Source organism: Papilio machaon, chromosome 24, assembly GCF_912999745.1.
Source record: "Papilio machaon chromosome 24, ilPapMach1.1, whole genome shotgun sequence".
Taxonomy (NCBI): domain Eukaryota; kingdom Metazoa; phylum Arthropoda; class Insecta; order Lepidoptera; family Papilionidae; genus Papilio; species Papilio machaon.
The window spans coordinates 2,033,955-2,051,738 of NC_060009.1; the positions used below are offsets into that span (position 1 = coordinate 2,033,955).

Sequence of the window (17,784 nt, forward strand, 5' to 3'; positions counted from 1 at the left end):
GTAACTAACACGACTTTCTTTTAAATATCAAAAATTAAACTAAAATGTCATTTGTTTACTCACATGATCCCTTTCTCGACTGTCATATCGAGGTAATTGAGTACTGGCTTGTAATCTGGCTTGTCCTGCTTGCCATAATACTTGTAGGCGCGCTCCACGACCACGGCGGCGGGACGCGCCGCCATTTTGAATTTTTCTACGTTACCTCACTAATGTGAACGCATCTTTTGTATAATCTGTGGACAAAAGTGACATTAAATTTATAGGTAATGGTAACCGTTTAAAATTAATTTATTGACCATTGTATGTTTTGGCGAGTAAATAATTTATGATGGGCATTATGACATCAGAGTTTATTTTAATGTTTTGTTTTAATTTGTTATGAGCAATTTAACAATTGCTTCAACGTCATTTCCCTGTCGTTATCCTACCTTGTGTGGTGTTATCTCACTTTTCTTTCTCCCGATCGATCTATCATTCATCATTTCGATCTCTTCTCAATGTCACCTTTCAAATCCATGCAAAAAATAAAACGAGGATTCAAAGAATGAAACAAGACTTTTATGATTTGTTTTGATGTAGTCAATTACTTGCATCTTAGAAGGAAAATATTTGTTGGCTTAATAAATCATTATTAATTCGGATAAAAAGATATAATCACTTCGAAAAAAAAAACAGATAAACAATTTTTTTGCACAAGTGTTACTTAAAATATAACCTTGACTTATTGTCTTTTTTACTTTCAAACTACGAGACTACATTATTTTTAATTACATGTTAACAATAGGAAGTGACTTGTAAACTGCGATTTAATTACATATTGTTTATTTTACATTCGCCGTGACTAGATTTCTAATTTAAAGCTAGAAAAGTAGCGGAATTTTCGTTTTTTTATACTAGCTGTCGCCCGCGACTCCGTCCGTGCGGAATTAAAAAAAACATAATAAATAGCCTGTGTGTTCTTACAGACTATGTTCTACAATTTTCATCAAGAACCGTTGAGCCGGTCCGGAGATACCTACAAACAAACATCCATACATCTAAAAATTCGCATTTATAATATTAGTAAGAAGTAAGATTTTACATACAATTATCTACCGTACCGTACCGCTATAACAAATTATCTATGACACCCCATTCTCCTAAATGACTAGTAGTTTAGTAATCTCGACCAGTCCTACTAATTACGTACCATTTCTCAGGCGAGTGGAATACCATAGAAATTGGGATTGTCAAATTAGACGCAAAGTTCGCATCCTAGTGTAGAAAAGAGATGAAAAGTAGACAATAGTAGAGGAGAACAGATAAGTAAATAATTTATGATACTTTTTATTAATTATAAAACCAAATTTTGACTGACTGTATTCGATGGCAGTCAAGCGAAGAATAAAAAAATGAATGTCGCCTTACTTGTCAAAATTGGTTCAGTCGTTTAGATTCCAGGTGGTCATAATAGAACTTAGATATATACAAACTTGCATAACATAGTTAAGATCGTAAAACATTAGCCTACTGAGATATTTATCCTACTAAAGTATTTAGCTAAAATATGATTTCTTTTGTTTTTTTGACGAGTCAAAACTACATATCTTGTAAAATTGCATATTTTTGTATGTTTTGTACGATATAAAGAAACAGAAAGGGGGTCATATAGCTCCGGAGACAGTAGAACCTGTCTCTTGTCCCACAAAACTCTTTCCTCTACACACACATATATGTGTTCACTTTTGCCGCTTAATGAATGCGCATGTGTGAGTACGGATTGTGCGATTTTCCAGTTGCAGCTTATTGTCGACACAAAATCGGATAATGTCATGTTTAAATTATAACTATATATTACTACTAGCTATCGCCCGCGACTCCGTCCGCGCGCAGTTAAAAAAAACTTAATAGCGGTATGAAAAATAGATGTTGGCCGATTCTCAGACCTACTGAATATGCTCACAAAATTTCATGAGAATCGGTCAAGCCGTTTCGGAGGAGTATGGCAACGAAAACTGTGACACGAGAATTTTATATATTAGATAATAAAAAGAGCGTCGGTGGCACAGAGGTTAAGCACTTGACTTGCAAGTAGGTCCTAGGTTTAAATCCCCCTATGTACATATGTGTTTTTCGATTTTTGATTTACATATGTGTCTGACATTTTTACGTTGAAGGAAAACATCGTGATGCAATCTGCACATATTTGAGATGAAATTCAAAGATATGTGTGAAGTCAATGAACTCGCACTTGGCCGGTGTGGTTGCCTATGTCCTAGTCATTCCTGCCTTAGGGTAGGCTGCGAGCTCCTCAATGGGGACGTATAGTGAGCTGATGATGATGAATACTATAACTATGGATTTCGAATTTCGACAATTGTATTAATACAATACTTGACGAAACAAACACTTCAATATTAATGTAGTCTAGTACTAATTAATGTTGGAAACAGAGAAGCGTTTTTATTGAAAATTTAAGAAATATACACTTAGTGAATATGAATGAAATAAAATAAAGTAATCACAATACAAATCTTACTTTGTACAAAGTATAGTGTTTCATAATATCTTACTAAAAGTCTAGAGTGAATGTTTCAGATAATATTTATTTAGGTCAAGGTGTAAGACTAACACAATAATAAATACTTAGTGAATTGTTAAATATTATATAAAAAAAAAGACCAGAAAAATAACTTGAAGAATGCCCTCTGTTTTTTTGAAGGCAAAAGAGCTTGTTCTTCGAAAAAAAAAATCGCCTCAAAACTTGTGTCGACGGCAATGGAAACGTGTTATCTTGACGCAACTCGTTACGTGCGATCTCGGATGACCGGAACAGCGGAGTGTGAGCCAACCTTTGGTTGCGTCATTGCGGCCTCGAAACGGTCGCCGGCGAAATTGTTCGCACAAGTGGGTAACGACCTTTATAATTTTTGTATAATTGATAGACAACATTTGATAATATCGAGTAAGCAAAGTTAGGTTTATGGTTTAAAATTTATAAAGCACTGTTAGTAGTATTTTTTTTATTTCGCTGCGCTATTCAGTTGATAATACAAGTTTACTTTAACAAGCATTATTAAAAACGAGAACAGATTGAGTGAATCTTTTTTTTTTTTTAATTTCACGGTTCAACCCGACTAGAATTGGCCGTAATAAAGTCTATTTAATTACTGATATTACTGAACGAATGAGTTACTTGTTTATTATGTTTATTTATTGCAAAACATCATCTTTAATGTTCTGGTTTTGATTCAAATTTGAGTGTTAGTGGGTGAAAGTGTTAGTATTGGCCGAACATCTTCGATGTTTGACACGGTATGCATCTAGGTCAATAGACCGTGGCTTTTGTACAGCTGTTTTTATATTCTCGACAAATATATATATTTTTATATCTCAAGGTGGCAGGTAAGCGAGCGGCCACTTGAATTCGCCGAAATAATGAAGCGGACACTGCTTATAGATTTGCAATTTCAGATGCACCTTATCGACGGAGTACGGAACGCACAGAAAGAGAATATTCCCCCTTCCTATGCATTTCCTCTTCCGTCAAATAATTTCCTTATAAGTAAAGGGTATGAAGGGAAAGAGGTCTGTCACTGTTAAGTTGAATGTTAAATAAACCTCACTGTGTTACAATTGTTTTGACTCATATAGTCTTCCCGTTATTTTTTTTTTTTGAGAAAACAGAGAAAACAAGACTAAATAAAAGTGTCACATGTCTTATTTTACGGTTAAAATTGTTTTTTTTATGGTGTTGAAATATGTTAAAAATATTTATCTATGTTAGTTGATTGTCGAATAAAGATAAGTCGTGAACATGAAATTAAAGTTATAGGAACTAATAAAATTACGTTAAAGATTAAAAAAAATAATAACGTTATTTATAATACATTTTAATGGTAGTTTTAAAACATTATGAAATATCTAGTACCACTAAACCGAATAGATTACCCATTGGTTTCACCGCTGAACCACATAAAATAAAATTTTAGGAATAACAGTTTGTTTTTCTATGTGTACTTCGGCAAGTTGAACCCACTAATGTTGTTTGTATATTTTAACAAAACATATACTTTCAGTTACTATATGCAAATTCACATGTATGTATGTATGTTAAAATAGATAAATTTTATATGTTACGTCAAGTATTTGGAAGGAATATTATTTTTAATAGAGTTGTGTTTAAGTGTTATTTTGGGCCATTACAATAGGTCACTGCATCAAATCAAACAACGTAACCTTGTAACAGCGTGCATAAAATATCGTTTATTTTTTTAAAGTTAGAACTGCACTTTCTTTTTTTTTATTCAGTTCAGATCAAATCAGTAAAACCTTTTTCTTTTTAAACAATAAGGTTACAAATAAATCGAACGGAAAACATGGACATAACTACTGTATTCAATTCACATTTGTTTGAAATTCGAATCGATTCATTTACTTTAATCGATGCTTTAAAGCTGCTCACACCACTAAAATGATTTAAGCTAAAATGGATAGATGTCTAATGCGTCCTATAAAATTGACTCACCTATATAAGTCAAGGGCATTTGCTAACATATATGAACTTACAACATATGAATTACATCTGATAAAATATTACATTAACATATAATGAGGCATTAAATATTCAGCAAGAGTCACTTTATGTATCTTATGTACTATTACATCATGTAATGGACGGACGAGCCTATTTTTATATATTTAAAACTTAATATGAAGCAACGAAATTTCTTTATGGCAAGTATTATTTAATTTTGTTAGTACGTAATACTCCTGTGTTATCCATTAAGGCAATATGAATGTTGAATAAAGCATTTCAATTATATATTTAATGTTCGGTTTGATCATAACGCACAATAACGTAAAAGGAAACGCGGAAGACAACAGAAGAGGTGGAAAGACGAAATAAGAGCTACAGCTGGAAGGACGTGGTTTCATCATCATCATCATCATCAGCTCACTATACGTCCCCACCAAGGGGCTCGGAGCCTACCCCAATTTAGGGGTGACTAGGCCATAGTCAACCACGCTGGCCATGTGCGGGTTGGTTGACTTCACACATATCATTGAATTTCTTCTCAGATATGTGCAGGTTGCATCACGATGTTTTCCTTCACCGTAAGAACGTCGGATAAATGTACATATGTAAATCGAAAATCGAAAAACACATTGGTACATGGCCGGATTCGAACCCAGGACCTGCAGATTGCAAGTCAAGTGCTTAACCCCTGAGCCACCGACGCTCCGGACGTGGTTTAGGAGGGCAAAAATAAGGGAAGAATGGAAGGGATTGGAGGAGGCCTGTGTCCACGGGGCAAACGGATAAAATATATATGTATATATAAATGTATAATAAATCAATTTAAATTAATGTCATAAATATTGTATCCGAATAAAGGCTATATTATATATTATATATTATTATTATTGATCATAACGCAATTTGATCAAAACTACAAAGAAAATCTAATCTATGTCTAGTTCAACTCGAACTAGAATATCTCTGTATTGGATAGTAATAGCAATATACTGTGCATATGGAAATATTGATAGCATATTTAATATATATCATATTGTAAACGATCAAACCATAAACTTTACATGTTTGTCTAATTATTTGAGAGAAAGATTTGATTGATGTTTGATGAATAGTTTGATCGAGCAAAATTAATCGTTTATCGCATATTTTTTAGACGACAATTACAAATTACTTTTATAATAGGGCTTATAATTACTTAAATAGGGATATAATAGACCATTCTTAAAAGAATGAGACCGCGGGCAAACTCTTTAGAGTTTGGAGTAGAGTTCATCCGCGCGGAGTTAAAAATAAAGACAAAATAATATCTTAAATCGGTTCCGTAGAAGATATTATGTAGACATTTATTTATGTGACGATTCAGAATTATCATGTATACATATTTGGGTAAATGTATGGATGTGGAGGAAATGAGAAGTGTGTCAAGGGTGTGCTAAATTGGAATAGTAATTGTATTTAGCCTTCGTAATTTTCTCTAAATGCCATTACTGTTTGTAACCAGTTCCTTTGCGTGTGACCGAAAAAAATCGCGTGTTGGTAATTTTTACATCGTATTGTCCAGTGTATATTTAACACTAATGGGCTATAAAATAAGCCAAGGATTGACATTTTAAGAGATTAATAGATATGACAAAAGTACAGTCGTATCCATAAATAGCTTTATATTCAAAAAATATTAAAATCTTGTATTTTATTTGTGATCGGAAGCATACGAAAAGGTACGTGCGTATATATTTAATATGTAAAATACAATTTTCTGAAGCTTTGGAAAATATGCATATTTATGCAGCTGACTGTACTTTCGGTTACATGTAGAGTTTTGAGAGATAGGATGCATCCTCTTTTTACCCGATTCACAAGACTGTTTTTTGTGTGTTCGTAACTGTACAATTTTTCGAACGTTTTTTTTAAGTTTTAAAGTACATAGATATATAATACAAATAATTTATTGACAGAAAGGATGTTAAAAATCAACAATAGAGTAACGGCTCTCACAGTTCCGTTACACGCACTAGATATTTGATGAATGAATTGTTTTATATTGCTAAAAAGCACTGTAATTGTGATTTTAAGCTTTATACTTAAAAACATAAGGGTTATAATGCAATTTGATTTGAAGACTTTATTTAAAGAGACACTTAAGTTTGTTAACGTATTTAACATAGGACTACATCATCATCATAAAAATAAAAATCAATATGAGTATGTTTGACCCTTATCACTAACCTCTATAAATGGACTGGCTATATGACGTAGTATTTTTTACCTATTTGATTATCACCATTTTGTCATTAATGGTAGCGGTTTGTAGCAGTGGTGTGAATTCGAACTAATAATATAGATAGAATTGACTGTCACGTAACATCAACAGGCGCGTTTTATTCGGGACGAAGCACAACCTGGTAGTTCCAAACAATCGCATTTCCATTTATAGAGATCAATGACCCTTATGCATTCCTAAAACATTTGATAGATTTTGATGATTGGTAAGTAGTAAGTACTTAGGATGCTTGTTCCATCGTAATAAATAAAAAATAAATTCGTACTACATATATGTATTATTACAATTATTATCATATTTCATATTGTTTTTAATTTTGTTATTGTTTTGACTTTGGAATTGCAAATGCCAAAGTTAACATTTAAATTCTTATCGTACATTTATGAAAAATTATTATCACTTGAAATATTAAATGAGATATATTGATGAATTCGTCATTAACAAGTTGAAAAAATTATCAATAAAAAATTACCTTTTTAGTGTAGTCTGCGTATTTCACAATAGGGTTTCACGAAAACAATCTGTAAACAAAACAAAAACAAATTTAAATATGGATGTAGATTAAATATTTCAACAGTGGTACATCTCCTTTGACGATTAAAGGTAGGCAACGCAACTAAAATTGCGGATGTCTATGGGCAACGGTCGCTTCGCTATTTGGACGTTTTCAGGTGACCGCTTGCTCGTTAGCCGCCTTATGATATATATAAAAAAAATAAGTAAATAAGATTCGGTGGCTCAGGTATCTATTAGACAGATTCTTTTATATCCTATCTTAGGTCACGTTTTCCATTCACATCTGAACCTTGTACATAATGTCATAAAGGTCAAAATGAAGATATAAGGTCATTTTATAAGTAAATAAATCTTACTTATATTATAAATGCGAATGTTTAGATGGATGGATGGATGCATGTTTGTTTGAAGGTATCTCCGGAACGCCTCAGCGGATCTCAGTGAAATTTGGCACAGATGTAGAACATAGTCTGGAAGAACACATAGGCTACTTATAAAGTTTCTTTAATTCTACGCGGACGGAGTCGCGTACAAAAGATTGAGTTACATATCAAAGAAAAGTGGGCAGGTGCAATATTATATTTACAACAAGCTTTTACCCGCGACTCCATCCGCGCGGAATAAAAAAAATAGAAAGCGGGGTAAAAATTATCCTATGTCCGTTTCCTGGTTCTAAACTACCTGTCCACCAATTTTCAGTCAAATCGATTCAGCCGTTCTTGAGTTATAAATAGTGTAACTAACACGACTTTCTTTTATATATATAGATTTTGCACATATGTATGTTGATGTAAAAAGTTTTAGTTCTGTGCTCTCTTTTGTATTGTTTTGTAGAAATGGGTAGAAAATAAACGAAATAGACTGTACATACAAATGTTCATCCAACTAGTATAGTATTATATTGTTAGTGATGCAAACGTGATGTTTTCAGATTATGTTAGCTTCGCGCGAGTCGCTGCGCAGAACAAAATTTTAGGTGTACTGCGCAGCGTGCCGATGACTTTGAGCCGAGTAGGATCCTCTTGTTTGTCGGACCATTGCATTTAATCATAATCAGAATTACAACAATTACCTTTTAAACAATGAGTACCATATGGTATTGTTTTTTTATCCGTCCCGAACATATGTACTAATTAAATTATATTAAAACATTATTCAGTCATTGCCTTCTTTTATAATTAACAAGTAACAAATAATATTATATTATTCTTGAGAGATAAATGTCAGAATGTGGATTTTTATTTTAATAAAATTATGTTCTAATTATTAAGTAAAATTAATAGCTAATTAATTCCGCAACGAAATTAAATCTAAAAAATATTCAAACACTAAATTATGACGATTTGTGATGTAAAGTTGTGTAAGATAACCTTCAAATTTAGTACTCTGGTAACTTTTCACATATCACGTCGAATCATCAACACATTAAAATACAACTGCACTACATATTTCTGTTTGTAATAATATTATCTAGAAAGACCATTAATTTATTTTACTAAGATAATGTATAATAAAATTACACGTAAACGTCAAACACGAACAACTATTGTAATCTAAATTATTAAAATACTAGCAATCGCCCGCGACTCCGTACTCGCGGAATGAAAAATAAAAATAAATTATTAGCCTATGTGTTCTTCCAGACTATGTTCTACATCTATGGCAAATGTCATCGAGATTCATTGAGCCGTTCTGGAGATACCTTCTAACAAATATCCATCCTTACATCCATACATTCGCATCTATCTATATACGAGTATATATAAAAGAAAGTCGTGTTAGTTACACTATTTATAACTCAAGAACGGTTGAATCGATTTGACTGAAAATTGGTGGGCAGGTAGCTTAGAACCAGGAAACGGACATAGGATAATTTTTACCCCGTTTTCTATTTTTTATTCCGCGCGGACGGAGTCGCGGGTAAAAGCTAGTTTATAATATTAGTAAGACAATTATCCGATAAATATGCTATTAGAAAATAGACGCGAGTTTAAAAAATTTGCTTACAATAAAATACTTATGTAGAAATATACCTTTAAAAGTAGGTCACAAAGCCTATCGATTACATTGATTTTAAAAACAACAATAACACATAACTGTAGTCAGCACTATTTAATACATTGAAACATTTTCTATATATAGTATTAATAATTATTTATCGTAACAAATAATTAAATACACACGCACAGTTAAAGAATCGTGTTCGAATGACGTATCTAATATAACTGACGTCAAATGATTGTCATGCGCTTGGAAGGTAGCCACGATTGAATGAAATGAATGCAAATAAAAGACAGCGATTCTCAAAGTCGTCCACAACCTCCCAAAGTTTATGGTGGACCCGACGGTGGGCGTAGGCGGAGTTTTTCTTTTTTTTTAACGTACAATATTCACAATATTTGAAGTACTATAATATTTTAGAAATGCAGCAGCACTGGATTCACCAAAAACAATATAATTTTGGAGTGTCAACGAAAAAGTTTGACAATCTCTAATTCTAGGATATGTAGACGAAGTACTGGCTGTATTTTAGAGATTCAAATCTGTTAGTAATGGAAAAATGTAACCCGTAACTTTATTGCATTAACACTTGTAGTAACACATATTGTTATCTCTTACATTCTCTTTGTAAATAAAGAGATAACTACAGTCAAAACCGTTTATAGCGACATCGTTTAGAACAACATACCGGTTAAATTGACCAAAATTAAAGGTCCTGGCTGAATGTTATTACATATCTTTCCTATTAATACCTGTCACCGGTTGTTACAACTATCGGTTTTTACGACTCAATATGAGTAGTCCCTTCGATGTCGTTATAACAGATTTTGACTGTATATGTGTAAATAAAAATGTCACGATGGTCGAAATCCTCTTTTAAAAATACATTTTTCATAAATATTTTATGGCGTTTAAGATTCTACAGAATTCTTTAAGTGTCGTCATTTTTAATTAACGTTTTTTACTCACAGTATTTTTGGATTGGCAATAATTTTATGCTTATTTTTGTATTCCAAAAAAACACTTTTTTCAAAGTGTAATTTACGTATAAATTTTTGTCACTGAATAACAAATTCATTATTATTTTTATATCAACCCTCATCAGTATTGTTATCTTACTTTATTTCAAAGAGAATGACAGAGACGACAATATTTTCATGAATTGTTGCCGTGGAAACTGACTGTAAGGCAAAATACTGTTCATAGTAGATACGTAACTTTCTATGACTAATGTGCGGTTTAAGATAATAAAGAAGCATAATGTTTGAACTGTTAGATAATTCACTTAATATTATCATAATTATTGTGAAAGTATAAAGTGAAGGTATAAAATAATTTCAATGATTAACACGAAATGTAAAAAAACGATTCAATAAAATTATATTGGACATCGATCTAATATGCGATTAAAGCCCACAGCCTTAGTTAAAACTGAACGTGTGTACCAGTGATAATTAAATTTGTAAGGATGGATGGATGTATATTTGTTACCACGTAACTCCAGAACGGCAGTAAGAATCTTGATGACATTTGGAACAAAGATAGAAGTCTGGAATAGCACATAGGCCACTAGCTCAGTTTTTTTAAAAATATAAAAACAGATAAAATCGGAAACACCTAATCTATATATATAAAAGAAAGTCGTGTTAGTTACACTATTTATAACTGAAGAACGGCTGAATCGATTTGACTGAAAATTGGTGGGCAGGTAGCTTAGAACCAGGAAAAGGACATAGGATAATTTTTACCCCGTTTTCTATTTTTTATTCCACGCGGACGGAGGCGCGGGTAAAAGCTAGTTACAAATAGTTTTAGTGAAGACAACATGAAATTATCAAAATAGAAATTTACCGTGGAATTGTGAATGATTCGTTCATTTTACTAGGAGACTTTTTGCTGGCAGTTTATAATATACCTGGTTTGATTATAAAGTAATAAAATTCACAATTGATAGGTGACATACCCAGTTGATATAATGTGTTATAATACCGGAAGGATTTAACACATACGGAAGTAACAACGTTACTATGGGGCGTCGTTTTCTTGTGCGTGTGCTTTATATAATGTTAGTAAATGACCTGTTTAAATTCCTTCATACTTCACTATTATTTTAAACATTAAACCGAATCCAAAACATTGCCTCAATTTTTGTAAAAGCATGTAATCTTCGTTTTTATTGTAAATTAGAGTTTGTCTGTGGTTTTGTTCGCCGAAGTATTAACCGTTGGTTTCTGAGACCAGAATCACTGTATAAAACATATCGTCAATCCTATCATTATCGTTGAAAAAATAGATATATAAGAATATGTATAAATTATAAACGGGGATTATTCTCTCAGAAACCCACTGTAATAGAGATGATAGATTTAGTACAGGAAAGAGGCCATGAAAATCCACGTTAGTGAAACGATAAAGTAGGGAATAATGTTAAATATTCTATTTCTGTTTAATACAACTATAAGCACCTATAAACCTACTTTCATTTTTCTTAAACGCAAGTTTATAATAACTTAAAAACTTGTTACATAACCGTTATTAAGAAAAAAAAGTTCAATCAACTTCAATCCACTACCATGTACCGATTGGTATGCACGATCGAGTTTTTTATATTCAATACTCGAACTTAGTGAAATTAACCTTGGGTTTAACTCATTCAGTTCACGTCTTCGAGTGTAATGTGAGTGCCCTTGGTAAGGTGCATTCGCAACGTACAAAATGGCGGGTATGTATTCTATGAGAGTATTAGGAAGACGTGTGGGGGCTAGAGAGATGAAGATTTGCAAACACTTGGCACGTATTGTTACTGTTTGCAAATCGGAATGTTTCGTTTATATTTGAATCAACTGTCTTTTTTATTTATTATCTGAACATACATTTTAATGTCAAAGTCAAAATACTATGCAATAATTATATAGTGTAGGTAAAAAAATTCTAATTAAAGTTATAAGTATCGAAAGAAAAAAATTTTATATCAGTTTTAATAAACGTTTAAACTGTCTACAAATCTTGTCTGTCCAGTGTTTAGGAAACACAAGGTTAAAATATATAGAAACTTTTTGTTTTTTAAATAAATCCTTCAATCGGTTCAGTGACTTCTCTTTTTATATCGTTACTAGCTGTCGCCCGCGACTCCGTCCGCGCGCAGTTAAAAAAAACTAAATGGGGGGGGGGGTATGAAAAATAGATGTTGTCCGATTCTCAGACCTACTGAATATGCTCACAAAATTTCATGAGAATCGGTCAAGCCGTTTCGGAGGAGTTTAACCACAAACACCGCGACACGAGAATTTTATATATTAGGTCCTTACATATGAAATTGGCGTTTTTCGTACTGGCCACTTTAATCACGAATTTCTCCTCTTTGGTAAGGAATTCCAAATTCAAATTTGTACAGCTATAGACTCATGTATTTGTGGTTCGATGACCGTCATTCATTTGTTTTTTTTCTTCTGTTTTTTTCTGTTTGCGTCACTCATTTTACAAAATGGAAAACTTAAAATATCGCATTATTTACGAGTACGAGTTCCGCCGTGGCACTAGTGCTGCGGAAACGACTCGAAGGGTGAATGATGTGTATGGCGGTCGTGTTGCAAAAGAAAACACAGTTCGTTTTTGGTTCCAACGTTTTCGTTCTGGAAATTTCGATCTGCAGAACAAGCCCCGTGGACGGCCTGAGACTCAAGTTGATAATGAAGAGTTGAAAGCTATTGTGGAAGCGGATCCATCGCAAACCACGTCCGAGTTAGCTGCAGGCTGCGATGTTAGTGATAAAACTGTTTTAATTCACTTGAAGCAAATTGGGAAGATTATAAAGCTTGAAAGGTGGGTACCTCACGAATTGACTGAAGCAAACCGGCAAACGCGCGTCGACAGTTGCGTTACATTACTAAACCGGCACTATAATGAAGGTATTTTAAACCGAATCATTACCTGTGATGAAAAATGGGTTCTTTACGATAATCGGAAGCGCTCAGCGCAATGGTTGGATCCTGGCCAGCCAGCCAAATCCTGCCCCAAGCGAAAATTAACCCCAAAAAAGTTACTTGTAAGCGTTTGGTGGACTAGTGCCGGTATTGTTCATTACAGTTTTCTCAAATCTGGCCAGACTATTACGGCTGATGTCTATTGTCAGCAATTGCAAACCATGATGGAAAAGCTAGCGGCTAAACAACCTAGGCTGGTCAATCGCTCCACGCCACTGCTGCTTCACGACAACGCTAGACCACACACTGCGCAACAGACGGCTACTAAATTAGAAGAGCTTCAATTGGAAAGTCTAAGACATCCTCCGTACTCCCCGGACCTTGCTCCAACAGATTACCATTTTTTTCGAAATTTGGATAACTTCTTGCAAGGGAAAAAATTCAACTCCGATGGGGCAGTCCAAATCGCCTTCAAAGATTTTATTGATTCCCGTCCGACTGGTTTTTTTAGTAAAGGGATCAATGAACTACCTATGAGATGGCAAAAGTGCATAGAAAATAATGGTTCATACTTTGATTAATTAAATATATTATATTAAAAAATATTCGACTTTTTGTTCCTCCCATACAAAACGCCAATTTCATATGTAAGGACCTAATATTAGATTTCAAACTTTGCACGTTTTACGGTAAAACAGCCTTATATTGTTTGTTTTTAAGATAGTTGAAAATGTATCATCCAGATATTGTATTAATATTCTTCATTGTGTTACAAATACGTCTTAATTTAATAGCCTTTGAATCAAGTTCGCTAGATGTTTCTTCGGTTTTATAAACACTTTGTGCGCGACTGTACGCGCAGTATAAAACGTGCAAACATCCGGACACAATGTTTTCCTTGTAATCTGAACAATGGATAATTGACAAAGTTTGTATTGATCGGTCTCGTATCGAATTTAAACTGACTGGCAGCTTTGAAAGTACCTATTGTTATCATTTTTAAGATCCGTGCACCGGGTGCGTCTTTGATATTTAAGAGACAGGATCTGTCGAGCGCGAATTTTTATCTGTCAAATAAAAATTGGCAATTAATTTTAAATTTGTTTGCTTCTGTGCTCGTTGAGTATTACTTGGCTCCTGAAACACAGAGCAACCTAGTTCAGAAGCCAAGGATGTAACCAAAATGCATATAAATGGATATCACAATTTTTTTTTATTATTATCTACATATTTACTTATTATCTATAAATGAAACATATGTAAAATGAAAAATAATATATGATAAAAAAAAAGTATACGACTGGCTGCGGATTTCCACGACTCGAGCAATCAGTGATCATTATTAATATCACGGTAGTCCCAACGTTATTATTAGTATGCATTCATAAAGATGTTTTAATTTAACTTGCCTACATAATATGCACATGGGATTGTCATTTTTACTTCAAAACCTGCGAAAAGTGGCAGAATTTATTTGGTACACAGCGGCTCTTTGTCTAGTCCTTTTTTCTATAGTCAAAGGTATCATAAATTGGTAACTCGTTTAAGTCTTTTGTACGACACTGTTGAAAATAATTTGTCAATTTAGATATATCGACATTTTTACTGTATTCACTAGAGATATTTAGATTAAACTAGACAGACTAGATTAAAGTTGTTTTATTATTTTATTCTAGATTTTAGAAAACAAACATCTGGAAGAAAAACGGTATCGGTTTCAAAATCAGACTTATAAGAGCTCTGGTATTCCTTATTTTTCTGTATGGAGTGGAGACGTGGACTATCCTAGCCCGAGAGAGACAAATATTGATGCGTACGAGATGTGGTGCTAGAGACGCCTATTAAAGGTACCCTGGAAAGCAGCTCCGTAAAAAAACGCGCCTCTCCACTAAATGTCAACAACGCAATTTATCATACTTCAGCCACTCCATGCGCAGAGGAGACGAACGTCTAAATAAACTGACTGTGGTCGAAAATACTGAAGGAAAAAGATCGCGCGGCCCCTCACCAACAAGATGGACCGATCAAGTTAAGAAGATGTCGTCGACACAATTTTATAACGTTCTGAGACGATCAATTTTTTTTAAATTCAATACTCGAATCTAGTGAAATTCACCTTTGATTTAACTCATTCAGTTCACATCTTTGAGTGTAATGTGAGTACCCTTGGTAAGGTGCATTCGCAACGTACAAAATGACAGAAGCCGTTGAAGGCATATCATCCGCTCTAGATGCAGTCCTTGTTGACCACGATCCTCAGAAATGAGGAAACGACTTAGAGAGAGAGAGAGAGAGAGAGAGAGAGAGATTATTTTATTAATCTACGGTACCTTTAGTACTACAAATTCAAAGTTTCTAAGAAAATCAAGTACAATTCACATTAATGGTATATACGCGTGTTTTTTAAACTAACTAAAAAGGATATGGTTCTTATGGTTAATACTTAAATGGTTAATAATAATCAACGTTTGTATGTTTGTACTCTACTCTACCACCACCAAAAACCACTTAATTTCCGAACATGCAGATGAAGTCGTGGGCAACAGCTAGTAAATAAATAATCAATAAGAGTTCAGGAGTAATCGATAAGGAATTATATATTAAATATACATGAATATAAATCATGACGGATAAGAAACTATTCAATAAATATTTATTAAAGCAATTGACTTGTGCATACCAATAGTGCAATATAATATAAATTTATAGTTACTCGATGTAAATCATTTGCCGCATATCTTTGTAATAAAATTATTTTTTCCAGATGATTTTAGAAAAACATATTCAACAATATAATGTGTTGTCTATACTAAAATGAAATTATTTAGGAGATATGAAAAATTCGCATCAGTTAAATCCTCGCAAAAAAACATATTCAACCAAAACGTTTGTGCTCACTTCGAGGTAAATTAATCAAATGTGTCATACAAGTTTTTGTCCGCGACTTTGTCTAAGCGGAATAAAAAAGACATAATGGACACTATACTATGTGTTATTTCATACTACATTCTACATCGACGCCAAATTTTATCATCAGAAATTCTAGAGATCCATGAAGTCATTCTGGAATTACCTAATAATATCCATCCATCTAAACATTCGCATTTGTAATATTAGTTAGAAGTAAGAATTTTAGTACTCCGCTGTTTTTATTTTTATTAAAGGTACAAAAGATATAAAAGGTATAAAAGGTACAAAAGGTAAACTTTACCTTTTATAAAAATAACTCGTCGTATTTACCTGACATCCTTTGACCGCTACTCATAAGAATCTTCAATAAGATGATTTGCCCTGCTTTTATAAAAATAGCTTGTGACAGAAGAAAAACACATTAATTTTTCTATTGATTCCTACGTCCATTAATTCAACAACAATAACTTTACGCCCGTAATCCAAAGAGGTAGGTAGAGATTACGGTATTTAATTTGGCGCGCTGTCACAATTCAATCACCTCTTTTCTATGTGTGGATTTGAAGTTTCAAAGTTTTAGGTTTTGCAAGCTATCATTACGAAGTTATTAGATAAAATATCATTTAATATGTTAATGAAGTATTTATAATAATTATAGTAGAATAATCACAGATTATACAACAAAACGCAGGAGTCCATTGTTATATTGTCAGACATGAAAAAAATAAAACCTATAAAGTAATTCTATAGCGGAAGGCTGGAACGAATGTTCATTGTATTATTATGTAAATCCAGTTAATAGTTCTGTTGACAATTTGATACTTATTTATTACCTGTCCGATTCAGGAGAGTAATGTTTTTTGAGCGTTTGTATGTTTTATGTATGTGGGTTTTTTTAAATTCCATTGTGAACGCATGTAGGCTAAATGACTAAACCGATTTTGCGAGTGATTCATTCGATTTCCCTCCATCCCCGTAGTGTAATGCTCAGTATTCCATTAGAATATAGTATAAACAATAGACGTAGGGATAGGGTTGCCAGGTCGCCAAACCTACTAGCCTGACAGACCAGTCAGTTTGGCCGGACATTTGGGTAGAAAGGTCGGACACCCTATATTATTTAGAATTTAGTCCCAGTATTAATAGGTACACTCTCGTTTGGGAAATGTAAAAAGCCTTACAAAAGCCGGGCAACCGTTTATTTTGGCCGGACACGCAATCAAAAAGCCTACCTATGTCCGGCTTTATCCGGACGCCTGTCAACGCTACGTAGGGAATAAAATTCTAAATTAGACAACAAAGAGTTCAAATCTTACTTTTCATAACATAATATTTGTTAGGTGCACGAAGTCGGGACGACAGGGTCGACCGGTGCAATACCACTACCACACAGATTACAGGCGTGAAGTGGAAGCAACTCTGCGGTTCGTCGGATGAGTATGGTGCCGGAGACCTAATTTTAGTTCACGTTCCCTTCTCACCCATTTTTATAAAGAAACGATGGGAAGGGGAAGTGGATTTGACGGAGGTAGGGACGCATAGGAAGAGGATATATCCTCAGTATATGTATCTCCTCCTCTCTCGATTAAAGGTAGGCAACGCTTTTGCAATTGCAATATGTGCAGAGGTCA

General features: G+C 33.5%; 1 protein-coding gene across 2 annotated transcripts in view; it reads right to left on the reverse strand.

Moving 5' to 3' along the window:
* The window catches only part of LOC106715480 (ABC transporter G family member 20), a 35,475-nt gene that overhangs the window by 14,649 nt on the left and 3,042 nt on the right, over positions 1 to 17,784 (reverse strand). Inside the window, exons 1-2 of one of the 2 annotated variants that reach the window (XM_045683947.1) lie at positions 7,276 to 7,313; positions 64 to 236 (exon numbers count right to left, since the gene is read on the reverse strand). In XM_045683947.1, coding sequence (XP_045539903.1) covers positions 64 to 185 — 122 coding nt within the window. In that variant the 5' untranslated portion in view covers positions 186 to 236; positions 7,276 to 7,313. Of the gene's footprint in view, positions 1 to 63; positions 237 to 7,275; positions 7,314 to 17,784 lie in introns of those variants that run through there. The other variant, XM_045683946.1, reaches the window with a different exon arrangement.